Consider the following 27,166-nt stretch of genomic DNA (forward strand, 5'->3'; position numbering starts at 1 on the left):
ATAAAAGTGCTATTTCCTATAGTGTTATTTCCTGTAGGTTTAAGTCTAATGCTAGTGGGTTAAAGGCAAAGCAGGATTCCATGGGTCCGCTTGGAGCACATAAATCATCTGCTCGGATAACAACTGTCAAATCCTTCATTTATGGTAAATTTGGGTCCAACAGAGGTTCTTACAGGCATTATCAATGGTTCCAATGGCTATTAATGATCTAAATTCTGAGGAGGGATAAAATAGTGCGTTGTCTCGCACAAAACACTTTAAATATCCTCCCTATTCTCAGATAAATTGCATCTGTTTGTCTCGTAAAGTGTCTTGAGATTGCGTTAGCTGTGAATTGGCCCTTTATAAACAAACTGAAAAGGATCCCAGTTAATTAGCTTTGTGTTTGAGAAGTAAATTCTTAATACTAAAACTTCTGCTAAGCACGGCTTTAGGACCGTGACTTGTGGGCGGGATCCGCAAAAGTTACCCGGATGTTACTGTTGGCGGTGACGTCATGTAAACAGGAAGTGTGTAGACGCAAAGGCGGCGAGTTTAACTTTGCTGAGCTCAACGACGACAGCAAATGTAGTCGTAAATTCACACCGTGTTGGTTCAACATATTTAAATGCACATATTAGTGACGTTTTGGATTGTCGTAGCAGTTCTGACTGCTGTCTGTGGAAATGTTAGGAATAATTTAACCGCTGTCGGCCCGGGAGGCTTCTGGCTGGTAGCTACATTTCGGCTTGGCTAGGCTACTCGCTGACTGCCCTGACGACTGGGAATGTTTTCACTTATTACCTTGCAGTTTTTTGCACAGTTCGTGGAGTTTGACAGCCGTGGGTTGTTATTCCACTTAGCTGAGTTGATATCGGACAGTTCGACAGATTGAACAAGCCAAATACTGTCACTATGGGAGACAAGGAGCTCGCCCTTATTGACAAGCAGTTAACAAGGTAACGTCCGGAAAAAGCTCTTCTTTTAATACTTTTGTCTTGAAACATAAACGTTTGTCACCCATGACTTTTGTAAAGCCCTCAACATACAAGACGTTGATTATCCAAAGTGCAATATCTTTCTTTTCTGGGGATAAAGTGTTGAATAGCTATACGAAAACTTAACAAGCTCTAAACAAAAAGCATGATTACATTATGGATTTATTTGTATTGATGCAGTAGGTCATGTTTAAGTAATACCTCGAATAACTATGTGTACTTTTTGTTGTGTTTTTAGCCTTTAGTCCAGAGCAAAGTTAAATATTTACATCAAATGAACCTGTTTTTATTTATTCTATGATATTTTTTTTTACTTTGTATGTAAATGTTGAATCTAAAGTAAGTTAATGTGAAGGAATAATACTTTTTAATGGGTAATAGTACAGAATATTCTGCTGAAATGGAAATAGATCTTTTTCTTCACTAGAATTTGTCAGGCTTATGTTATTTTACCCTTGACATGTTCCTTTTTGTGAATCTTTTAAAATGTGTTCTCTGAATTCAGATTAAATATAAAACATAAATTATTATGTTGTAAACCAATTCATATTTGTTAATATATTCAGTGTATTATTTGCTAACAATTAGTTGTGTACATTATTATTATTATTATTTTTTTCTCTCTTAAGGTTTAGCTAGATTTAATTAAGCAGAAATGATATACATTTGATGCCATTTTATAGACTCTGGCATGGCATAAGATTATTTTGTGGAGCTTTATTATCTTTTAATTTGAGGTGAACCAATAAATAATACAATTTTCCTTTAGGATTGGAAGGCTAAATCCTTTTTAAAAAAAAGGTTCTGTTCAATAAATGCATTGAATCCAAGAATTATCACCTTTTTCTATAAATGTATCAAGTATTAGCATGGTACAGGGGTTTGGGACATATACTTTGATGCGTAAATGGGGATAATGTTGGATTTTCTGTTGGATTTGAAACTACTGTCTGTATAAAAACACCTGCATCAACCCTTCTCTTTTATGTGTTATAGTCCTTAGAAAATACAATCAAAATCAGTCAAACCAGCAGATCAGACCTAAAGAAAAACCAAAGTCGGTGTTGGTCAGGAAATACCTGATCGGTGCATCTCTAATTTTTATTGGCATTATTCGTAATTGTTAGGGCTTTTCATAACCTGAACAATTTACAAAAATTTAAGTAATTCATCATATACCAATCTTTGATTTTCTTTAAAGTTGTCATGCAGAGCAGATGGTTGGATTAAGGGTTTATCCAATGCTGCAACTCTGACCTTTCTGCCTTCTGTGTAGTTTGCAAGATCTTCCCCTGAGTCCTGCTGTCATATCACTTAATCTGCAATGCAATCGCATCCCAAGGATCGAGGGTCTGTCATCTGCTTGGCATCTGCGCCACTTAGACCTTTCTTCCAATTGCATTTCTAAGATTGAGGGTCTGAGTTCCCTCACCTCCCTCAGGACTCTGAATTTATCATCCAACGTAATCACAAAGGTTGAAGGTGAGTGTTTTGTAACAATTTCCCCTAGTATAAATCTAAATGTTTCAGTTCCTCAACAGTTCTCTAGGTAATATTCCTTCCTAGTAATCACCCGTTTTTTCTTGTCCTGCCCTTTTTCATCAGGATTGAATGGCCTTGTAAACTTGACAAAATTAAACTTGTCCCACAATCAGATCAATAACCTCACTGGTGAGTCAAGTAGTTCCTGAGAAGACTTTTGTTTTTTTTTATCTTCACCAATCTAGAAAAGAAATGTAACAACTTAATGATGCTCCAATGATTTGTCAACTTTTTTTCAGGTCTGCTGTATCTTCATGGCACTGAGTACAAACTGAAGCACCTCAGTCTACATGGCAACCTCATAGACAACATTGATCATCTCCTGCAGTGCCTGCTGGGGTTACAAGGTTTACGTAGTATCACCTTAAACCAGGATGGTGGCAACAACCCTATGTGCAGTGCACCAGGTTGGAATGGAAACACTACCTTTGTACATTGTTACATAAAGGAATATCCAGTAGAGGAAATATAACAGTTGGAACAGTCTGAAAAAAAACAACAACTGAAAGCCATATAGGTAAACACGAAGAAAGATATGAATGCCTCACAGCCTGAGTAGTCAGCTACATTGCTTGGAAACAAAATAAGCATATTTGCACTATCACAACCTACCTTTTTTTCTTTAGATATGTGTCAAAACACACATTCATACAGCTGATTCTATATAAGCCCTTGATTGTGCATGCAATTATGACCAAAGAAGCTGATTCTGAGGTATTTGGTGTAAAGAAGGTGAAGCTGGTAGTTAGTAGGACAGTGTTATATGGAGAGACATGAGGAGGAGTTGTCTTGTCATCCTGGTTTGGTCTGCATTTCATGCAGTAATTTATTCAAAGGTAACTTTTTAAAATAGTTTTCTTTTAGCTGATAGTGATCCGAATGCATAGATCCAATATATGAAAAAGGACCTCTTAAGGTGCATTCACACCGAATGCAGCAACCAACGGCCTGACATTTCAGCATTCTCTCTCTCTTGCAAACAATCCGCGCTGTTAACGCAGCCATTTCCCCCCAGCTCGCTTCACCACGGCATAAACTATGAGGAGCGTCTGTCCGCTTACCGGTTCCTCCTTTCTATTAAACTCACTGTGGCGGAGACGGGATTTTACCAAGCGAGTCTTTGTGCTGTATATGTAACATATATAAAAATATGTTTTACTTAAATAAATGGATGAGAAGCAACCTTAACGCGACACGACTTGACTGAAAAGTTCGGATTTATTAACTGAAACGAAATTTTCCTTTGCTCTGTTCTCAGTTTTATTTCGCCCTATTTACCCATTTGGTGTCATTCGCATCACTCTAAACATGTCATTCGGATAACATGTAAACTAAAGTCCCTTAAATGACTTTAAGGGACTTTAATGTAAACCACTCGCTCCATTTGTCTCATTTGCGTTTGGTGTGAACGCACCATTACAACTTTTGGGGTTCTTCCGACTTAATTTTCACACATGACTTCAAACACATGTTTAATGCTTAAATGGTTAGCATTGAGTCTTCTTCCTTCAGTTACAACAATCACATTGAAGAGTGTTATAATTGGGGAATCTGTAGGGCTGCACAATGTTATAAAGTCTTGCGACAGCAATATTAGCTGCTATAACTTAGCATTGCCATCATTCCTGTATTGTTTGCGTGTTTCCAACACTGTGAACTTTAGTGTCATAGTGTTCTGTGTCAGATGTGGCCATGTACTGCTGTGAAAACACCTCCAACAGGCGAAATATGTTATTGATGAGAAAACCAACAAATATTGTGTTCACTCACTCACTTACCGGTGCTTACTTACCTATTTGGCTGCAAGGCAAACCACTGCACCGATGTGGGGCCTGCGTTCTAAACAGCTCTCACAGTATTAACATATGCATTGATATTTCGATGATGATATATTTTCTATTTATTGTGCAACCCTATTACTTATGTATGGTGTCTCTACTGAGTGTAAAGAATATTGGACCTTTGTTCTCTGACCGACTGCTTAGAACTTCTCAAATGTAAAATAATCCAGTTCTGTTAACCATCCAATGTCTCTTGAGCTCTATAATATGTCCCTGCGATTTCAAAGCGCAGCAGACAGATTTGTTGTTTCCGCACAAACACAAAAACCGTAAAAGAGTGAAATGGTGTATGGCTCAATTTACAATTACGCTGCTGGTGAATTGCTCTTAGCTTCTGCTTGGAAGTGCAAAGAAAAAACCCTGATTCACAGCACAGGTGTTGCAACATCCCACAGTGTGCATTATTGACTATAGGGAGGGTCCTATAGGAAGTACAAATTATTAATGTGAAGTGGTGGAAAAATATTACGCAGTTATGTGAGCTAGACAGTCCAAAAGTTTATGTAATGTTTGTGCTGCTGTTGGTATTATTCAAAGCCTTGGGGAAAATTGTTTTTCTGAACCTGCTGGAGGTTTACGTTCAGGTTACTGGGGGGAAAAAATGAAAGAAGTTGTGCTTTAGGGTTAGATGGTTCCTTTTCTCTCTCCTCTGCTCTTCCAGTTATTTTGATAAATCTCCTTGAGGGTCTGAACTTGCACTCATGCCAATAATTTGTTTCCTGTTTTTCTATTTAAAAACTGTTTTTATCTATGCTGGGAAATATTTCCTGTAACTGTGGGAATTTTCTCATCTGATTATTGAAAATATATAAAATCTAATGCAAATTTTCTCTGTTTACTAGCCATCAAAGCTTGCATATGAAAAAAAGGGCAATGACTTTGCATGAGTACCTTAATTTAGTTTCCTATATCAGTCATAAATAAACTTGTGTATTAAAGTATTCCGTATTACTAGACATTAATATTATTTATTCTCACCAGCACAAAATAGTTTAATTGGTTAATATAACCAATAGCTATATTAGCTGTAAGCATAGGAGTAGTTACCTGATTCTTTTGTTTTAATAAGCCCCACAGTGATTTTTATAAATCTGACAGCCATAATACAACTGACAGCCTTAATAACTATAATCTGTTGGGTTTCTGTTCCTTTTTTACCTCTGACTTTGTCATTTAGGTTGACAGGGGTATTAATGTTGAAAGCATTTCAGTTATCTTTTTCTCCCACATCTCTGCCTTTCTGCTCATTATTAATTTACAGCCAAGGCGTCAGTGAAAGTACCTGTTTCCATCTCCATAAAAATATGCTCTTTACTCACAACCAAAGCTTTCTTTGTATGCAGATGTTCTATTTCAAGATGTTCTCAGCGGATGTTACAAAAGCCACATCAGTAGTGAAATTCATTATATGAATTGGATAAAAAAATTTGGATACTTTGACTGTATTCAACTTGTTCATGGTAATAACATGTTTTATTTAGTTTTATGAATAATGGTAATGGTGTGGTTGTCTTTCACTGAAGGATACTGGGAAATTGTTATGGAGTCACTGCCACAGATTTCTGTCCTGGATGGCCTGGATCGGCTGAGACATCCTTCATCTCCAGGTATAAGCAGCCTCTGTGACATCCCTGGCCTGGAGGACTATGTGGACTTTCTGCTTTCCTCTGATACAAGCCACAGTGAGGCGGTAATTTATCCTTTCATTCTGCTCTTAGTAATTTGTACTCCATTTTCCTCCAGTATGTTTCAGATCTGTACAACATATTGAATTGCAGTCACCATTGCAATATACGTAATACTGCAATTCCAAAGGCTATAATTGGTAGGTTGTTATATTTCGGACACTATGTATTTAAAATGACTGCCAATGAAATACTTGGCCAGTTGGATGGACTTTTTAAAGTGTTTCATGATCACATAAAGTTTCCAGTGACTGAGATGCTAAAACTCATAAAGAGTTGAAGAGTCGTTGTGATAATGGAAAAGAAAGAATAATGAGGAAAATATGTGTTAACCGCAACCGGTGTCGTTATTGCAATATTCTGTGATAGTGCAGTTTTGTGCCCATAGTCTCCTCCTACACTGAAAATGTTAGTCCTGCTGCCAAAGTGTTAGAACAAAAGGTAATACCTTACCATTACAATGGGAGCCCAATGGGAGTCATCCCAGGGTCACGGCTAAACCATTTCACTTTATAGCCCCATTTACACTATCCTTTTTTAACCGTGCCGAGAACAGTCCGTGCTCGGTAATTGAGATAACTATCGAGTGTAAATGGAATGCAACTGAACTGCACGGTGCCAGACACAACCGAACCACACTAAATCTTGTACCAGTTTGTTAGTAGAGCTTGGCCCGGTTTTTCAGTGGCTCGGTTCTCTGATAAAGAGTGCATGAGCAGACCGCGTCATCTCCTTACAGTCAGAAATTTCAGACGTTCATAAAAATACTAGCTTCCCTACCATGCCACACGATTTCCAGTGATGATTCTGCTTAGCAGTGTGATGAACCTCAACATCTGCCGTTGTTTCCTGCGTCTATAAGTCCTGATTAGACGTTCGTTTGTCTTATCTACTTCCAAAAGCTGACTCTGTCAAGTGAATTTACCAAAGGTTGCCTTCTTCGCCTGTTTTTCCTGAAAGGAAAACAACGAAATAATATCACAATTATAACGAAACATAACTCCCTGAATATTACGGGCGCCGCCATTTTTATTTGCTTGATTCCCTCCTTCAGTCCTAGAGAGCAGTAGTACTGTAGCTCGTCACTAGGAGGCGAGGAACCGTGCTAGCGTGATGTGTAAACGGTCGTAAGAACCAAGCTCAGCATGTTTAACTGATACATGCTTGGTCTGAACTCGGAATGAATCGGTTAAAAAAGGGTAGTGTAAATGGAGCTTATTTCTGTGGAGATTCATTTCTCAGAGCTTTTTAGCCCTTTAAAATAAAAAAAAAATATTATAAGAAAATTTACAACAATATGTTGTGAATGGCCTAAGATGTTCTTATGATTGAGAAGTTCTTTAGTTGGATGAATGCAGAGCTGCGGTTGCCTTAAGGCTCTAAAGGCGAACCTATTGCACACACTACGTCACCCATTCTTCATATTCAACAGCTGTCACACACAGCAAACAGGGTCAGCAAATCACAGGTACATCCCCTTCCTAAAGTCTGTAACTGTATATTTGGCTTTTGACACCCCTGAGGATGTTGTCCTGGGAGGGGAGTCATATTATGTACTGCCACTCATGACAGGGCAGACTGTAGGGTCAATAGTAAAGCCTACTGAAGTAGATGCATCTTCTTTTATAACTTGAAAAGCCATAAAAGTTAGCGTGCAAAACAAACATGAAAATCCTAAACTCTATAACTGTGATTGTAGGTTAAGGGAGTTGTCACCACGCCACACGTTGACAAGGTCCTTACCCAGTTTCGACAGCAGATCGCCTCGGAAAAAACAACAGATCCAGGTACACAGCCCATCTGTCAGAGCTCTCAGCCAGTCTGTCCCACTGCACCTGATCCACCTGACCCCATCAATGAGGAGCGCATCAGGAAACTGGAGCACCAGGTGTCACAGCTCATCCAGCAGGTGACGTATTAACATTCAAAACAGAAAATGCTCATTAGGAAGTATTTGTGCAAATTGGAGTTTATTGCTGATCTAAGACTTGCTGTAACCATATAGAAAGTCACTGTTCTCACCCAGTACTGAGACGGCCCTGATCAAGTTGTACATTGACATCCATATTGATATAGACTGTGGAAGAACCACAGTGCTTGTATTATTGGATCTCGGTGCAGCATTTGATACAGTTGATCACTCAATTTTATTAGAGCGTCTCGAAAACGGGGCTGGTCTTTCTGGCACAGCACTTGACTGGTTTTAATCTTACTTGAAGAACAGGGACTTTTTATGGTGTTAGTAGGTAACTTTAAATTACATGTGGGGTCCCATAAGGTTCCATCTTGGGGCTGTCCCATTCAAAATCTACATTCAGACCTGAACCTTCAGAGACACATAAAGAGAGTTACTAAGTCGGCCTTCTGTCACCTGAAAAACATTTCCAGGATTAAAGAACTAATGTCCCAGCAGGATCTTGAAAAACTCATCCATGCATTTAATTTTAGTTGAATCGATTACTGTTTAAAGAGTCAATTAGACAGCTGCAGCGGATCCAGAACATCGCTGCCCGTGTCCTCACTAAAACTAAGAAAGTGGAGCACAGTTCTAAAGTTCTTACACTGGCTCCCTGTATCTCAAAGAATAGAATACTCCTGTTAGTCGTTAAATCACTGAATGTATTAGCACCTAAATACATCACAGACTTGTTGTCAGTGTATTAACCCTCCAGACCACTCAGGTCTTCTGGCTCAAGCCTACTCTGTATACCCAGAACCAAACAGGGAGAAACAGCATTTAGTTTTTATGCTCCACTTATCTGGAACATACTTCCAGAAGATTGTAAAAGTGCTGCAACCCTGAGTTCCTTTAATCAACATTAAAAACACATTTGTTTAAGATTGCCTTTTACTGTGTTTTAGAGACCACTTAACATAATTGTTAAGTGAAAGTAAATTGTTTAAATTGTTTTCATCCAAAAAATATAAAAGTATGGCATGCAATTTGTCCAGCCCCCTTGGGGCAATGTGTCGTAGAATACCTTTTTGGGGTGTACCTGCTTCGCAAATCTGGAGGCAAGGGCAGTTAGCTAACGCCAAGTCAGATTAAGAGTTATATATTATTTTCGTTTCTCCTAAAAATCGTGCAGCAGCTTGTGTCAATCTGTCTCATGAAATCTCAATTACTTTACATATGCATTATAATTACTTGAGAAAAATGTCAGTTCAGCTCAATAATGTATCTGAGCCAAAAAAAAAAAAATGACTTCCAGGAAAAACCATTATCTCTCTGCCACCTCAAAGAAATGTTTGTTGAGTCCTGCTGTAAATCTTTAAACAACTCATTCCATCATTAAGTCAAAATCCTCTTTCTGTGTGTGTGTGTGTGTGTGTGTGTGTGTTTTACAATTTCTTACATTCCATCTATATTTACGCTATATTTGCTAAGGCCCCTACAGGTGAAAAAGCAAGTATCTCTACTCATGCTGGGGTGAAGTTACGGAAACCCAAGAGGGATACCGACCGGACATCAGAAAGTGAATGTGACAGCGGGAAAGAAAACAAAAAACGCACAAGAATTCCCAAATTTAATAACACAATGACAACAAGCACGACTACCCAGGAGACAAAGAGCACCAGATCAGACAGGTGGGGCTGTCTTTAGCATTTTCTCAGATCTTGGATTTTTTAATAGTGGATATATTTTGTATAAATATACTTTATTTATTTATATATTTATTTCTTTATTTCTTTATTATGTCTCAGTACTATACTTTTATGACATATGATGAGGCATGACTGCAGTCGACACGTGTTCCAGAACTTAGATTTGTCCAGTCTCCTGCCCCAATTTAACTCATATTTTATTTTTGTGTAAAGTATGCTAGGATTTCGTGATTTAACGTTTGTTAAACCAAACAACCTTATTTTTTTGTAGTGACCAGGAGAATCATAAACTGAGGATGTCAAAGTGTGCTGTGGGGCTCAGGAGGAAGGCTACTGGACCAGGAGGTGGACAGTCTATATCACAAACCAGGAAGGGATCTTTGAGAGCAGCTAAGACCTCAGGCAGTCTTCCAGCCAAGTCTCTTCAAGAAGAAGAAACCTACAGGGTATGTTCTGGATGGCTCATCTGTTTGAGTTAATGGGAACATTTTTAGCAGGTGATTATAGTATGAAAACAGTTACTTCTGGTGCAAAAGGAGATAAAGATAAAATGTCTCGTTAAAAAAAATCATAATTTACTTACTTTTGTTCAGAAACCTCATAAAAGTAGAGCTATCTTTGTAGCAGCAAAATTCAATATCTGCTTGGTTATTACAGTTAAAACTGGGTCACAGCACACAATTCAAACACATTTTCTGGTTTCTGTAGCCAAAGAGCTATGTCTTTCGGTTATTTGTCCAGAGCACAATATTGCAAAAGCCCTGATCAGATTTCATCAGTGCACTAGCTGTTTTTTATCAGATGCTTGCTTCGAGCCACTGGGAAATTGTTTATGAACTTTCATGACCTAACTTTCAAACTAAAGGAAAGTGCTCCCACTCTTTGAAAAGCTGTAGATATCAATCTGCCAGATCTGAGCAAGTATAATTAGTCAGGTCAGTAATCGGGTCCAGCACATGCAAGTGCATCTGTGTAAATTAGAAAAGCTTTTAGAAGTTAATTTCTTAAATAATATAATTTAAAAAGTGATATTTTGATAGTATATAGATTACACAGAGTGTTTTGCAAAAAATAAAAACCAAAAATTCAGTTTGTCAGAACAAACCGTACAACCGTACAGTACGTTGATGTACAGTATATGCGCTCAATGCTTGGTTGTGGTTCTTTTAGCATGAATTACTGCATCAATGGTATGTAGCAGAGAGGCAACCAGCAATTCTTGTTTTGTTTTGAGGACTTTTAGCTTTTATTTTCCAGTTTTTCCTTAATTGTTTTACCCCATATATTACTTTTTTTTTTGTCTGAGTAGATTGTCCAGCTGCTGTCCACATCTTTTAAATCTCCCTCAAACACTTAAATGGGACTTGCTTCACATTCCTCTCAAGGCTATCCCTCTTGCTGCCATGTTTTTCTTCCACTCTTTTACTTCCACGTTATTTACACCCTTAGATGCAGCAGTCAGTGAATGTCTCCTGGTAGACTGTCTAGTTTGCAGTCTTTCCTGTGATTGTAGAGGCCAAGACATAACATTTCTGTAGTAGAAGAAATATGGGTCTAAAGTGATATTCAAATTTCCAGAGAAACAAAATGTTGGGTTTTCATTAGCTGTAATCCAAAATAATTGTATAGTAAAATTAACAGAAGAAAGTGCTTGACTATATTGCCAAAAGTATTGCATCATCCATTCAAAAAATTTACGTGCCGCTAACTGTAGGATACCTCTGCCCATGCAGAGGTGTATCCCAGGCAGAAGTAACCTCCGACAAACAAAGAAGTTGTGTAGCTGTGATAGTTTGTCTCACAACATTACCTGAGGCATTTTTGCCTTATCTACCAAAAACTTTTTTTTTCAAACAAGTCTTAAATCAAGTCAATGAAGTTATTTCAAGGTAACTGTGAAGAAATCGACTTTAAAGCCTAATTTTAAATACCCAACATATACCCAAAATTAGCAACTTAAATGTTACTGCAGTACATGTCTGCATGTTGCCATCGAGCTTTCCACGGCAAGAATATATAGTGATATTTTGCGTTAGTAGTGCATATATTACTTTACCTATGGGTTGGTGATATGGCTTACAAATTAAATATACAATCTTATTATACCAAATTAGATTATTATTTTTTTTCCCCTCCTTTTTGTTTCACAATAATAAATTAATTTAAAAGACCTGATTTCAAAGTACAACTAAATACAAGCTGTGAAAGATGCTTGTAAAACAAGATGGGAGCCCTGCTGTTGTAAACAATAAAAGATATAACTAAATGTTTGCTGCTAGTGGTTTTACACAATGAGGTAAGAACAGGCTTCACTTGTGTAACTTCAAACTAACTTAAAAAAAAAATAATAAAAAATAAACTGCCTTGTCTTATGGTAAAAACTTTCCTCTTTACAATATGACAATATATTTTCAGTTCAAGTTATTGTCTTCATGGAAGCCCAATGAGTGCATTGGCAGAGTATAATCCTGATTTTCCAAACATTTTATCTTAATATATTGTAAATTTTAATTAATCAATTAAATCAATTTATCGCCCAGTCCTAACACTACCTATTAAAAGCTTTATCCAAAATTGGAATCCTGGTAAGTGATAACAACTAACAAAGAATCTCTCAAAAACACTCTGGTCCTATTTCTTTCTTCTGAGGTATTTATTGTCTTCTAATAAACTTGTAAGACAGTTTGCTTCTCATGACTGTCAGCCATTTTCAAAGTATACAGTGAGAGCAGCATAGCTACAATGAACGGCTGAAACCGAAGCTCACTGGATACATAAACACTAGAAGTACGCAGCAAGAGGAAACGAGGAAGGAACGAGCACGTCACAATGATTGGCATGTGGGACAACCACTAGATAAGATGATCCCCTTGGAACTTAAAGCTGAATGAAGATTGTTCACTATACCCTTAAGCATACAAAGTAATGTAAAATAGCATTTTCCCACTGAACACATTTTACCATGTTTACTAATGATTTTTAACAAGATCCCACATTGTGTTAGTTATGCAAAATGTTATCGCAGGTGAAGGTTCTGCAGCTTCTGCAGATACGGGCCGTTTCACTTCAGGACTAATTGTGATTGATAATTGGTCAGTTGGTGACAAGCCTCTAGGATTGATTGACAGGTGTCGTTACATCAATTTAAAACAGGTACTTAAACCACTTGCACTCTTTGTGTCCAAATGTCTTGTTGTTGTGGGGTTGCCAACCAAATGCCCCCCCCCCAAAAAAAAAAAAAAGAAAGAAAAGAAAACATTAGATGCAAGCGTTGCAGTTAATGTGGGAGTTACAAAAAACATAGCTAAGGCGCTTTGTAGAATTTCAGTAAGGTTGAATGACGCTAAGCAAGTGAACATTTACCATTCATAGTTTTAAGGACATCTCCCCCTCTCTCCCCCCCCCTCCCCCCTTCTTTAATTGTGCTGTTCAGACAATTGTGGAGGAGCGCGATCAGGAAAGGGAGAGGCGTTGGAAGGCAGAACAAGCTGTGCGGAAGCTGACAGAGGAGCTGAAGTGCCTGCAGACTAAAGTCAGCGACGAAAAAGATCTTCAGAGCATGGCTCTGCACACTACAGACAGGTAGGAGGGAAGTGTAGGCGGACATGTATGCTCTGTAAACAAACAGCAGCACAAAAAACTATTTTAAGCTGAAGTGAGGAAAACTGAGGAGAACTAACAATTTGACCCCATAATTAAAGATAATAAACTTATCCAGCCAGATTACCTTACCTGTATTTACAGTGCTGTGAAAAGGTGATTGCCCCCTTACAGACTTCTTCTGTTTTGGTTTTTCGTCGCATGTAAATGTTTCAGATCATCTAACTAATACTAACATTGAAAGAATAAAACCCAAGTAAATAAAAAAAGCAGTTTTCAATTTTTTTTTATTCATTGTCGAAAAAAAGCTATCTTAATAAACCTAACCCTATGTCAAGAAGTAATTATACCCTAAACCTAATAACTCCTGCTATCCTTAGTAATGTAGTTGAATGACAGTTAATGACCTAACAAGGGGGTGATTTCTTTTTCCCATCGGACCAGGTTGGCTTTGATAGCTTTTTGTTTCCTTAATGAAGGAAATCCTCATTTGAAAACTACCATTTCTGTTTACTCTGTTTATTCTTATCCTATATTGAAATGTATGTGATGATCTGAAATACTTAAGTGTGACAAGAATCAAACACTTAATTCACAGCACTGTATATTCTTCAGACAGCAACTATCCAAACTGAACCATTTGTAATTTATGCTGTTTCACGAGAGGCTGTGTTGTGTCTACTCTGAACAAATGGGTATCGCTGTCTGGTGCGTTTTCCTTGTTTGCATCGTATTCCCATTCAGATCAATTTGCATGATGGTGTAATTATGGGTTTGGGGCACGCATATGTCAGCAGCATTACACAAATCGGTCTCAGCTGTCACCGTGTAGCAGCAAACACAGCTGTTCTGTCACCAGCTACATTCCTCACCAGACAGATTACTGAGAGGTGACTCATCAGTTCTGGGATCAGTCTGCATCAGTGTTTGAGATCTTGCAGTTTGGAGGTGTCTTATTTACACTATCTTATTTTTTTCCCCCCTCAGTGAGTCTTCATTTACATTTCACCTTCAATTATATCTTTTGTTTTTAATTAGCAGATTTTGAATTACAGTATTGAAATTAGTGATTGTTTTTCCTAACCTAGTTTTAAAACAGGGTTGAATTAGAAATTCAGCTTGTAACTGTTTGTGCCCTGCACTAACCAGACTGAAGGAGCTGCTGCTGAAAGAGAGATCAGGACGCTCCGAGCTGCAGGCTCGCGTTGAGGAGCTTGAGACGAGGTGTCAGTCTCTAACCCAGCAGGTGGAGCAGGCCCGGAGCAGCGAAGAACAACACAGGGCTGCGCTGCGAAGGCTGGAGGAAACCGTCTCCCATGGAGACGCTCTCAGGGCTTGCCAGCAGGCTGAAGAGGTATGCATTCTGATTCATTTTATTCATGAGTAGTTTTCAGGCTGTGTATGGGATATCTTGTCAAGTGATCACAGCATAGTTTTGAGGGATGTTAATGTGACAGACAGACACTAATATTGGATAATTAAGTGGAAGAAAAATGCTAAGTGGTCTTTAAATAAAAATACAAATCTGAGAAATCTTGGATTTGTGTTCAGCACACCTATATCAATACGTTTTCTACTGATTTTCCGTTTTGAACCCAAAGGGGTGGATATGGCCTGAAGGCAATAAAAAGCCCGGGTCTGGTCTGAACCATGACATCCTCACGAGTTTAGTAGCCTCTAACAGGCTTTCTTCCAGGATTGTTCTGTATTTAACGCCATTCATCTTTCCATTAACTCTGACCAGCTTTCTGCTGAAGGAAATCATCCTCACATCATGATACTCTCACCAGCATGTTCATGGTTATCGGTTTAGGAAGATGTGCAGGATTGGTTTTTCACCACACGTATTTTGCATTTGGAGAAAAAAAGCAAAAATTTGGTCTTAGCCACTTTTCTGTGTCCATGTCCATACCTTTTCCAGACTGCATATAATATATTTCTCATGGTTTTCTTTTAACAATGACCTCCTTCTTTTTACTCTTCTATGAAAGCCAGATAAGCAGAGTGCACAAATAATAGTTGTCAGCAGATTATCCCTCCTGAGCTGTGAATTTCTGTACCACTTCCAAAGACAACACGGTCCTGGTAATTCCTCTGATTAAAGCTGTCGTTGCTCACCTTGTCAGTTTAGGTGGATGATGATATCTTGCTAGGTTTGCTAGGGTGTCATGTACTCTCTTCATTGTTCAAAGCTTGGAATATTGTTTTATAACCTAACTCTGCTTTAAACCTCTCCGCTATTGTTCACTAATCAACAGAACAGTGGGATTAATACTGATTGTTTTGGACACAGATGGACTCTGTTTTATTAATAAGCAGACCTTCTGAAGGTAAATAGCTGCACAGGATTTTATTTTGTGGTATTGGAGGACGGGGCTAAATGAAAATGATTTACAAAGTTAAAGCTGCAGTAGGACTTTCTGAGAAAACTGTGGTCTTATCCAGGAAGTTTGAACAAGGACACCTTACAAGTCCCTCCCCCACAGCAGAGCCTGCTGTGAATACACAAGCAGGGCCACCGATGACAGCAGATAGACAGCTATCACTAGTGACACTGTTACCGTCGCTATCTTGGTTGTGTAGTTTTTAAAAATATAAATCAAGCAGAGATACCTGCCAAGCAGAAATTTGGATAACTCTGGATTGGTTCTAAATCCTTTCAGGAGACTCAGCTCCCTCCACGTCTGAAAAGCTGCTCCGATGTTTATTGCGTTTTATTTCTAATTTGGTCTAATTCTTTCATTTTAGCTTCCTTTTTGTCGTCGGTTTTCTCCCGCTTACTTATCTTCGTTTTTTGAGCAGGTGCCCTACAAAAAATTGCCAATTTTCCCGTAACGTTAGGTTGTTCCTACAACATTTCTCCGCACGGCTACAGCCCACTGGCAATCGTGAGTTAGAGTGACAGCATGCACTGTGCTGGGGGAGCGCATAGGCGGAGTGATTGATACTGCTGACACATTCCTCCTGGCCCTGATTAGTTGTTTCTGATTGGGAACGGTTTATTTCTGCAAATTGATGTAGGACCACTGGGAGGAACCAGACGGGCTTTATTTTTTCACAGATTATCTGTTTTATACTTTACTTTCAGGACATAATGACAGTTTTAACAAAAATGTGAAAAATAAACATATTTACATAAGTATCTTACTGCAGCTTTAAGGATTGTTATTAGTAAAAAATATTGGAAGACTTCTTTGTATCACAAAAAATCCTTGTAAAATACACTGAAGTGTGTGGTTGTAGTATAAGAAAATGTAAAATATTTCAATGAATATGAATTCTTGCTCAATGCTGGAGGTTGAACTGTACAATTTTAATTGTACAAGTGAGGTATTTCACTGTGTCAGCCCACAGATTGGGTGAAAATGTAGAATTTAGAATAATTTTTCAGCAAAGGTCACAGGATGCTGCTGAATATGTGTTGACGTTCTTCAGATGAAACGTCACCAGGAGCTGGAGAACAAGGCAGCAGCTCTGAGGAGAGAGCTGGACATCCAGAGAGTCTCAGTTCGACAGCACAAAGACAAAATCCAGCAGCTACATGAACTGTTGGCATCCAGAGAGCAGGAGCACAGGTACACCTGAAGGAAGTATTGCAACTTGTCAGAGCCTCTCACTTTTTAAAACCCTTATAACCCTTTTTTAAATTATTGATTCTTATCATATAATACATATGACCAAAAATATCTCTAGAAAAAATAAGTTCAGCTAAAATGACCTTTTTCTCATTTTTACTTTGCACATCAGCTTTGTAAAAGCTGATGTGCAAATTTTAAGTTCTTGTGGTTTTTTTTTTTATTTAGTTGGATTTTTTTTCTAGGGAAAAGACTGTAAACAATTTTACTATTTCAAAATCAACCAGGACACCCTCTAGCCAAAGGCTAATTCACTTCCTATTTATCATTAGCTGCAAAATAAGACAAAACACACAAACATTAAATTTAATTAAAACACAACTGAAATACAATTGCAAGGGCAGAAAATGTTATATAAAGGTGGTGATCAATGTTAGCTGGTCACAGGATTAGGCAGTTAACACATGTCAGCTTTATAAGATAGCATATTCTTTTATAGTTGTATGTATCTGTCTTTTTTCTAGATTTTACAGTGATGCCACTTTATTGGCTTTTGATCTAAAACTTTCATGTTTTTTTTTACAACACACAGATATTCATGCTTATTCAGATATTTTTGGATGTCCCTCTGAACTGACTGATTGTGTATCTGATGAGGAAATTAAATTCCACCAATTTCGCAAAAATGTAGAAAATGTTCTTTAATCACTTTGAGGCTCATACCTTTTGCTTGTTCAACATCTCTGCAGGCTGCTGTGAGATTTTTACATTTCACTATATAACGGAATCACTTGCTTACAACTGAACATGTTTACAACTTTTAGTTAATGCAAATATACAGTTAGGCCCATAAACATTTGGACAGTAACACAATTTTTGTTATTTTAGCTGCTTATGAAAACATATTCAGGATACAATTATATAATCAATATGGACTTAAAGTGCAGACTCTCCGCTGTAATTTGAGAGTATTCACATCTAAATTGGAGCAAGGGTTTATGAATTACGGTTCTTTAATACATACTCTTTTTCAAGGGACCAAAAGTAATTGGACAATTGACTGAGAAGACTGCAAAATAAATAAAAAGGCTGCATGGGCTTTTCGTCGTTAACCTGACATCAATTAAGCAGTTAAAAGGTCTGGAGTTAAGTTGATTCCAGCTGTGGTGTCTGCATTTGGAAGTTATTGCTGTGAACACACAACATGTGGTCAAATGAGCTCAATGGAGGTAAAACAGACCATCCTGAGGCAGAAAAAAATAAGAAATCCATCATAGAGATAGCAGAAACATTAGGAGTGGCCAAATTAACAATTTGGTACGTTCTGAGGAAAAATAAGAGCGCTCTGGTGAGCTTGTGAACTCAAAGAGGCCTGGACGTCTATGGAAGACAACAGCAGTGGATGATCGCAGAATCCTTTCCATGGTGAAGAAAAACCCTTCACAACATCAACTCAAGTGAAGAACACTCTCCAGGAAGTAGATGTATCAGTATCTAAGTGTACCATAAAAAGAAGCCTTCATGAGAGTAAATACAAAGGATTCACCACTAGGTGCAAACCATTTATCAGCCTCAAAAATTTAATTGAAAATTTGACTTTGCCAAAAAACACCAGAAGAAGCCAGCCCAGTTCTGGAAAAGTATTCTTTGGACAGATGAGACTAAGATCAACCTGTACCAGTTTGAAGGAAAGAAGAAAGTTTGGAGAAGAATTGGAACAGTTCATGATTCAAAACACACTGCATCTCCTGTATAACATGGTGGAGGCAGTGTGATGGCATGGGCATGCATGGCTTCCAATTGCTTCCAATAACTTCTGTTTATTGATGATGTGACAAAAGACAGAAGCAGCCGGATGAATTCTGAAGTGTATAGGGATATAATTTCTGCTCAGATTCATCCAAATGCAGCAAAGTTGATTGGATGGTGCTTCACACTACAGATGGACAATGATCCAAAACATAGAGTAAAAGCAAATCTGGTTTGTGGAATATTCTGCAATGGCCGAGTTAATCACCAGATCTCAACCCAGTCGAGAATGCATTTAATTTGCTCAAGACGAAACTTAAGGCAGAAAGACACACAAACAAGCACCAAGTGAAGACAGCTGGAGTAAAGGCCTGGAAAAGCATCCCTAAGGAGGAAACCTAACATTTGGTGATGTCCATGGGTTCCAGACTTCAGGCAGTCATTGCCTGCAAAGGATTCTCAACAAAATACTGAAAAGTAACATTTTACTTAGAGTTATGTTTATTTGTCCAATTACTTTTGAGCCCCTGAAATGAGGAGCTTTTGTATAACAATAACTACAATTCCTACATGTTAAATCATATGTTTGTTAAATCCCATGTATTAAACCTTAAAGTCTGCACTTCATTTACATTGTAGTTGTTTCATTTCAAATCCAATGTGGTGGCATGCAGACCAAATCATGGAGATTGTGTCACTGTCCAAATATATCTGGGCCTAACTGTATATATACAGGGTGTCCTAAAATGGATTCTTACACCCATTTTACAGTATTGAAAAGAGATTGCTCTCTATTTTTAAAAATAGGAATAAAGGTAATGAAGCATGATTAAAATTTATCTGGTAACCCTATGAATTTCATTTTAATTTTTAAGTTTTATGTTATTTAAGTCTAAAGTAAAGGACATAGGATGTCGGAGTGATGTACACATGTCAATGTTCTGTTGTCTTCCGATTCTCATCAGAAAACAGCTGGAGCTGCGGTTACAGCCCGGCGGGGCAGATTTCCAGCAGGCAGTGTCAAAGGAAGTAGCAGCAGTGGAACAGAGACATAAGCAGAGGGAGGCGGAGCTGCAGGAGAAGCTGTCAGAGGGAAGGAAACAGTACGCTGCTCTTGAGGATGAGTTCCGCATGGCGCTAACCATTGAGGCGACCCGCTTCTCTGAGGTCTGGTTTTACTGAGATGCCATCATAAATACAGTATTTCTTGGTCAACATAACCTGCATTTCTAGAGCCACATATGGCTTTTTGTAACTATTCCCAAAAATAATACTGGAAATCAGTTGGTTTTTAAATATAAAGAAGGGTTAAAAGGCTGGTGTGAGCAGGCCCACAATCTGATTTTATGCAAAAGCTGTGTAGAGTTGCAAAAATAAAATGACATGGTTTGCAGTATGTAATATTTTTTCTGCAGTTCTACAGTAATTAGCCTGCACACTGTTTGCTTTTTTCACTAAACAGGGAACGTATTATTATTTTTTATATATTTTTTTTTCCCAAGAATGGAAATAAATTGTCTGGTTTATTCTCAACTAAACGATTCTCCCTCGTTGTAAAATTATGACAAAATGAGTTTTCTTTGTTCTAAAAAGAGAAATAAGTCACAGTAAAGCAAGTTATAAAGGAGATGAAAACCAGATGTTTATGGAACTGTTAAAAAATTACACGTTAGCTTTTTTTCTCAATGTCTAATATCTCTAATCATTTCATATTTGTTTTTATTTTTACTTCAAATTAGGGCTAGACAATTAATCGCATTTGCAATATAATCACAATTTTAAGAATCACAATTTCCAGATTGCAGAGGTATGCAATTTCTGGCTACAAGACATGTCCTTTAGTTGTCAGAATTATGTTTAAAGTGGGTTTGCCTTCATATGGAAGGGAAGAGAGTTGCAGCAGTGAGATAATCTAATTTTATTGCTTGTTTTAGAGATTATATAATCAATACTTTTTAGGAATCTCACCATAGCATTAAGTATCGGTCACGATGATTAATACATACACTTGTTTGTTGGTTGCATTTTGCACTATATGTTCAACAAGGATTGATGTCCAACTCAACAAGCTATTCTCTTGAATAAGACTATTCTGATTAATAAAAAAAACTGCAATTTTTTTTAATAGTCCTTGTTTACAAACATCTTTGTCTACAGGCCATTTTTGTTGCTTAATGATTAATGCAGAGAAATGTGAAAAATAAATGGCCATTATGGGTAAAATATATTGCAGTTTAGATTTTTGGCAAAATCGCACAGCGCTATTTGAAGACCCTGTGAAGATGCAAGTTGAAGGAAGGTTTTATTATCCACAATAAAACTAGGCCTGTATAAGCAGGGACCTATAGGACAGACCTCTGATCACTCTGCCCCCTAACCTGACTTTACCGCAGTCATATCTGGAGGAATGGCAAAATAGTCCTCCAAACTGTTGTAAGAAGCTTGTGGAAGAAAACTCAAAACATTTGATCTAACAAATATTTTTTTAATAGAATATTCTACAAAGTACTAAGGAAATGTATGGAACCTTCTACATTTGAAGAAAAAAAAATCATTGTCATTATTCTGACATTTAGCAAATAGACCCAATCTGTATAGTCTGATTGAATTTGACTTTGAAAAGTGCCTTGAGATGACATGTATCATGAATTGGCACTAAATAAATAAAGTTAAATGGAAGAGATGGAATTTAAGTAACTGATATGAAACAGGAAACGATTAGTTGTATTTAATGTCACACCTCGACCAATCTATAATGTGGGTCTGCACTGGTGTGGTTCAGTAAATCTTTTACACAAGAGCCATAAACTTTGATCTTTTTTTTTCTCTTTGCCTCAAATAGAGAAGTTCAAGTAACTACTTTTCTAGTTCTAGCGAAGCGTCTTCAGTAATGTTTACGTTGCTCCTGGCGGAGAACCTACCATCGCCAGTGAAACAGACACCAGGTTACTTGCTGTACTCTACCTGAAGCAGAGACTGAGCCCCAAGAATTTTATTATTTGAAAGTAAATATTGTAGCAGTGTATATGAAATACTCCCTTATATAAAAATAAAACTTGCATAAAATTATGGAAAATGTTAGAGTATTCCTAGAGCCTTTCTGACATCCTAAATATTAGACTACAGTTTCTGTGCTTGAGCTGTAAATTATTACTTTGTATGTTTCAAAAGAAGTGATTGAACTGTACTGACCTCGGTTTTTAAGACTGAAGACCTAAGCTCAGACTCAGTTGGGATCACTTGTTTCAGGACAAGTAGTCTTTGATTGCTGCTGGAGGGAAGCTTTAGAAAAGGACTATATTTGAATCCGTTCATACTTTCGTTCAGGCTCTGAACAAAATGCAATCTTTTTTCCTGATTGCCACCACTTGCACAATTTTGTCCTTGACGTCATTCAAACTGTTCACCTTCAGGAAAAGCCTGAATAAGAAACAGATTGCCAAACGCGTTTCTGAAACGTTGCTTTGTGTAAATCGACGAATGTAGAAACTGCCTTTGTTGGGCACAATTTGAGAGTGAGTGAAATGTCAAGTCTGGTAAAGCTTAAATAAAAAATCTTCTATGGTGTTTAAACTCTTGACTTTTCCTCCTCAGGTGAAAGATGCTTGTGATCATATGACTGCAGAGCTGATGGAGCTTAAGGCGACCCTTGCTCAGTCCCAGCAAAGAGAGAGGAAATCAGGCCCTCTGGTGCAGGAACTCACCGCTATGGTCAAAGAACAGAAAACCCGAATCTCTGGGCTCATCAAAGCCAAGAAAGATGCTGTCACTGAGCTCAAGGTGTGAAGCAAAAATGTTATTTTTATTTATGTACTGTAACAGCATTGCCTGATTACATTTTACGTTTTGGACAAGCAGGTGGTGTAGCATCTAGAATAATGATTACTTTCTGATATGAATACTCAACGATCCTGCTGCGTTACCATCTGCCAGTCTTGACAGATAGATACTGATCATTAATCCAGTCTGTGTCTGTTCTTCTGCCAGAACCATGTGCATTCCCTTGAAGCAGAGGTGGAGCAAAGCCAGCGTTTAGGGCTGCAGCTCGAGATGCTTAAGAAAGAAAAGGCACGACTCGTGTCTCAGCTCACGGCTCAGGAGTCGATCATTGAGGGCCTCAGGGCTGAGAGGAGGATCTGGGGCCAGGAGCTCGCTCAGCAGGGTGAGGGAGAGCCACAAAAATACTTGGGATGCACTTTCAGTTAACAGCGGAGACGCTGAAATGCAGTTTTAGTCTTTATTTACTAGTAGCCCTTGTAAAAAGTTTATAGCGCTAATGTGGAGATTTCACAGAGGCTATTGCCATCTAGTGGTCATTTCAGAGACTGCTGCCTACACAGAGAAAAGAGTTTTACTTTTGAGCCATTCTTTCTTGATTTACTGTACAGTACCGCACTCACATCATAGTTCTTTGTATTTTTCCCTTTAAGAATACAAGACAAATACTTGTTCTGCACACCACAGATCTGGCCTTAATGGAAGAGTGGGGGGAAAAAAGCCATTATTGAAATTACCTGTACTAATTCATGTCTAAAGTTTATTGTAGCCCACACTGAGGACACTGCAAACATGTGAAAGAAAGTGCTGTGGTCAAATGGGACCAAAATCTAACTTTTTAGGTCTTACAGTTCATAATTTTGTGCTACTCTATATTAATGTCTTTGTAACGTGGCATTTGCAAAACAGATGAAACAATAAAATCAAAGTAATATGAGATGTATCGTATTTTTCGGACTAAAGGCGCACTTAAAATCCTTAATTTTTCTCAAATATTTATGGTGCGTTTTATAATCCTTATATGTGATTACCGTTGTGCTTACTGGACTATTTTATTTTGTAAAATGCGGTAAACTGTCTCTCTACCTGAACGGACCCCTGAGCTGTCTTCAAGACTGCCTGACTGTAATGTTGAAACTTGAAGTGCATTCATGTAAAAGCCCCCACATACTCTGGCGTGCTTTACTCTATGGAGGTCTGTATATACTTGAGGCATACTCAAGGCAGACTCTACGCATACAGGTATGTCCAGAGCTAAATTTTTACGACTGCTTACGCGGTGTCACACTAAACTTCTCTGTGGTAAGAAGTCTTTACATCGAAATGTGTTATATGTGACACCGAGCTTGATACACTGAGCTGCTAGTAACAATAAACCTACACTTCAAAATCGGAACTGAAAATAAGTAACATTTTCTCGAAATGAGTGTATTTTCCTTGATTTGAGCAGATAAATAAGTTTGTCTGCCAATGGAATGAGTGTTTGACACTTAAAATAAGATAATTAGATATACTGCACTTGAAATAAGATGGAGTTAAGTTGTTCCTAATTTAAGTACAAAAATCTTATTCCATTGGCAGATAATCTTATTTACCTGCTCAAAGTAAGGACAAACACATTCATTTTAAGAAGATTTTACTTACTTTTAGTTACCTTTTTGCAATGTAGTAAGTTAATTCATTATAAAAATTACATTTATTTTGGCCTTATGTTATAAACAGGGCAGTGTAGTCGAATTACTCTGTACTCCCGACAGAGACGGATAGCTCTCCCTCTCAGGAGAGAGCTGTATACGTGAAGGAGCGGAGTAATATTACACACATGGGAAAAATATTAATGTGCCTTTATGATCAGGTATGCCTTATGTGTGAACAAAGACACACATGGACATGTTAATTCACAGTGCGCCTTATAATCCGGCGTGCCTTATGGTCTGAAAAAATGCAGTAATTAAATTTTTCCTTTTATTTTTCTTTCCCAGGTGCATCATTGGCTCAGGATCGTGGCCGTTTGGAGGCCAGGATAGAGGTGCTGACTGCTGAGCTGGAGACTCAGAGAAAACAGAACGACAGAGACCACGATGCCCTTAGAATCAAGACCAAGATCATGGATGACCAGACTGAGACCATTCGCAAACTGAAAGAGGTGCTTTGATATTTGGTATTTGTACTTTTTTTCTTATGTTTAAAAAAAAAAAAAAAGATGATTGGGCTATTTTACTAAAATCTCTACTCTTCCAGCAGAGTGTTTTCACATTCCAGTAAGCTACCTCATCTTTTTGAAAAGCCAGAGAAAAATCAACATTGTGTTTGGTGCTTGTTTTCCTGCTTCTGCAAAATAGCCTTCAGCAAGACTCTTTGGGCCCATTTTCATCCATTACCTTCCTGCTGTTCAGTCCTTGCAGGAACGTGACAATCTGATCCGCAGCATGAAGGAGGACGCTGTGCAGACCCAAAAAAAGTTTCAGCAGCAGCTGGAGGATGAAACAGGCCAGCAGGCTGAGCTGAAGGACCAGCTGGCACATCTTAGCCTGCGTAAAGAGGAGCTGAAACAGCAGCTGGAAGACAAGGAAGCAGAGCTTGAGGATGTCAAAAGGGTTTATAGGTAAATTTAAACACGGGGAAAAAATGTCTGATAATATTTAAAAAATGAGGGGAAATGCACAGGATTTGATCACCACCGTTGCTAAATCAAGTATATATTGAAATGAAAATAACGTTTATTTGTATGTAAAAAGCTTATTTAATATATTCAGCTGAAACAGAAGACGTTACATTCCAAATGATTATTTTTGTCTGGTGGCTGTTTCTCATGTTAGACACAGGGATACCTGTGTTTTGTAATTTGTGACTGAAGCAATTTCTATTTTCTGTTTGTGTCTCATCCTTTATCAGTGACTCAAATAAGAAGTGGCAGGAGAAAGCAGACCTGCTAACTCGACTTGAAAGCCAAGTGAAGCGTATGAAGGAAAATTTTGACTCCAAGGAGCGCCTGCTGCTGGAAGAAAGAGACAAAGCATCAGAAGCACACAAGTAACAGCAGCAGATTTTTGTTCCGTTCTGGGTCTGCATTTATCAAGCACTTTTTTGTATAATTTATTTTATATGTATTAGTGGTCAGATGTTTTTTTAATGTTTCAATACATAATTTAATAGAACTGTGTGATGAAATATTTGTATTTTTCTCAATAATTTTTATTGTAATAATAAGGGGGCAAGCATAGATAAAGTATCTTCACAAAGACAGAATTTCATGATTGTTTTTGTTTCTTTATTACAGTGTGTAAAATATATTCTGCTGGAAACAAAATGGAGAATATTGTGACATTAAACATAATATTTCTGTTGCTACTCAACTAGAAAGTCAAACAGTTGTATTTGACACGATGCATTTTTAATTTTAAACATTACATCTTGCACACATTTGTATGACATGCTTCATTTGGTATCATTGCTTCTTATGCAGAGCTGCAGTTGAGAAGTTGCGCTGTGTGGATGATGCTTTCCGTCGACAACTGGAGTCTGTCCAGGCTGCGCATCAAGCTGAGCTGCTGCAGCAGGCTAATGAAAAGGAAAAACGCATAGAACAGGCCAATTTAAAGGTAATATATGGATTTTTCCCTTCTACATAAATAGTCTTTTTTCAGGTTTGTGAAGAGAACAGCTGCAGCTTGCCATTGCCTTGATTTGTGAAAGGTAAAAACACAAACTGATACAAAAGGCCTGCGATCAGACTGCGTGACCTGTCCAGGGTGTAACCCCGCCTCTCGCCCATTGACAGCTGGAGATAGGCACCAGCATCACCCTCGCCGGACCCCACAAGGATAGACGTGTTTCGTAAAATGGCATGCATGGATGATACCAAAAGGCCTTAAAAAACAATTCATTCTTTTTTTTTTTAAGTATGAAGGATTTTATACCTTAATCCAGACGTTTTTGTCAAGGTTTCAGTTTCTAACTGTTTATACTTTGCTCTGACTTTAGATATCAGCAAATTTAAGTCAGTGGCCATTTCTTGTAGCCATGTCTTGATATGAAGTCAACACCCATGTGCCATACTTGAATATGTTTCTCTTGTACTTCCTTTTGAAGAGTACCTCAGAGAAGTGAGCCTTTTTTCATGTCCCATTCATACTTTATGAAGATAGTCATTGATTACTAATTAGTTCCTGAGTGCTTTGAGCAGCTTAAAAAGTGGCTTAAATTACAATGAGTTTGGTGACATTTATTTTATAAGAATTGCTAGGTTTGTTAGCAATATAGCAGAATTTATTTGTAAAAAAAAAAAAAAAGTCTCATGATTTTTTTTCTCTAATAATTGCACTCATTCTGTTTTGTTTTTTTGGCACCTTTGATAAACACTTTTTTATCAAAGGTGTCAAAGGTGCCAGTAATTTAGGAGGATTTAACTACAACAAGTTCAAGTACTTGTCAACACTTTACTTAATGTTGGATTTATGTTCATTAGATGTTATAATAAAAATTGTGTCCCAGCACCCCATTCTCTTCTGCCATACTGAAAATAAAGATTCAACAACTGAAATTATGGTACAGAGGACTGCAATTTAGTTTTTGTTTTTAAATTAATCTTCTGTGTGGTTCTTTTTCAGGTATATGAGGTAGAGGAGGAGATGCGTCAACTCCTGGAGGAGACGGAGGCTAACAAGAGAGTCATGGAGGAAAAAATGAAGCGCCTTACCAATGTCCTAAAAGACTTTAACACATAAAATATTGATATGACCACTTTTTATTCTAAATTTATTTTTACATGTAAATGTTTTTGTATATTTTAATAAAGTCTTCATTGTCTTTTA

At 37.7% G+C, this 27,166-nt stretch overlaps 1 protein-coding gene across 3 annotated transcripts; it reads left to right on the forward strand.

Moving 5' to 3' along the window:
* The first annotated feature begins 488 nt into the window (after window positions 1–488).
* On the forward strand, window positions 489–27,166 carry LOC105921445 (leucine-rich repeat and coiled-coil domain-containing protein 1). 3 transcript variants are annotated; one of them, XM_036130353.1, is made up of 19 exons: window positions 489–938; window positions 2,254–2,459; window positions 2,583–2,648; window positions 2,759–2,926; window positions 5,884–6,050; window positions 7,745–7,954; window positions 9,434–9,633; window positions 9,923–10,097; window positions 13,085–13,233; window positions 14,401–14,605; window positions 16,687–16,826; window positions 19,541–19,742; window positions 22,170–22,355; window positions 22,563–22,737; window positions 24,335–24,498; window positions 24,749–24,957; window positions 25,248–25,385; window positions 25,819–25,954; window positions 26,963–27,166. In XM_036130353.1, exons 1-19 carry the CDS (start codon window positions 895–897, stop codon window positions 27,077–27,079), a joined length of 3,057 nt encoding a protein of 1,018 aa, XP_035986246.1. In that variant the 5' UTR covers window positions 489–894; the 3' UTR covers window positions 27,080–27,166. The 3 variants fall into 3 exon arrangements, with proteins under 3 accessions (XP_035986246.1, XP_035986247.1, XP_012712615.2); XM_036130354.1 differs by lacking the exons at window positions 24,749–24,957; window positions 25,819–25,954; window positions 26,963–27,166 and having other exon boundaries at window positions 25,248–25,368; XM_012857161.3 differs by lacking the exons at window positions 489–938; window positions 2,254–2,459; window positions 2,583–2,648 and having other exon boundaries at window positions 2,916–3,036.

This window comes from Fundulus heteroclitus, unplaced genomic scaffold, assembly GCF_011125445.2.
Source record: "Fundulus heteroclitus isolate FHET01 unplaced genomic scaffold, MU-UCD_Fhet_4.1 scaffold_347, whole genome shotgun sequence".
Lineage (NCBI taxonomy): Eukaryota > Metazoa > Chordata > Actinopteri > Cyprinodontiformes > Fundulidae > Fundulus > Fundulus heteroclitus.

Bases quoted from the DNA above. Each gene is read 5' to 3' on its own strand.
- LOC105921445 (XM_036130353.1), top strand. From the start codon at position 895: ATGGGAGACAAGGAGCTCGCCCTTATTGACAAGCAGTTAACAAG. The intron at 13,234-14,400 runs GTAGGAGGGAAG...TGCACTAACCAG, and splicing joins GCTCTGCACACTACAGACAG to ACTGAAGGAGCTGCTGCTGA. The intron at 19,743-22,169 runs GTCTGGTTTTAC...TTTCCTCCTCAG, and splicing joins AGGCGACCCGCTTCTCTGAG to GTGAAAGATGCTTGTGATCA.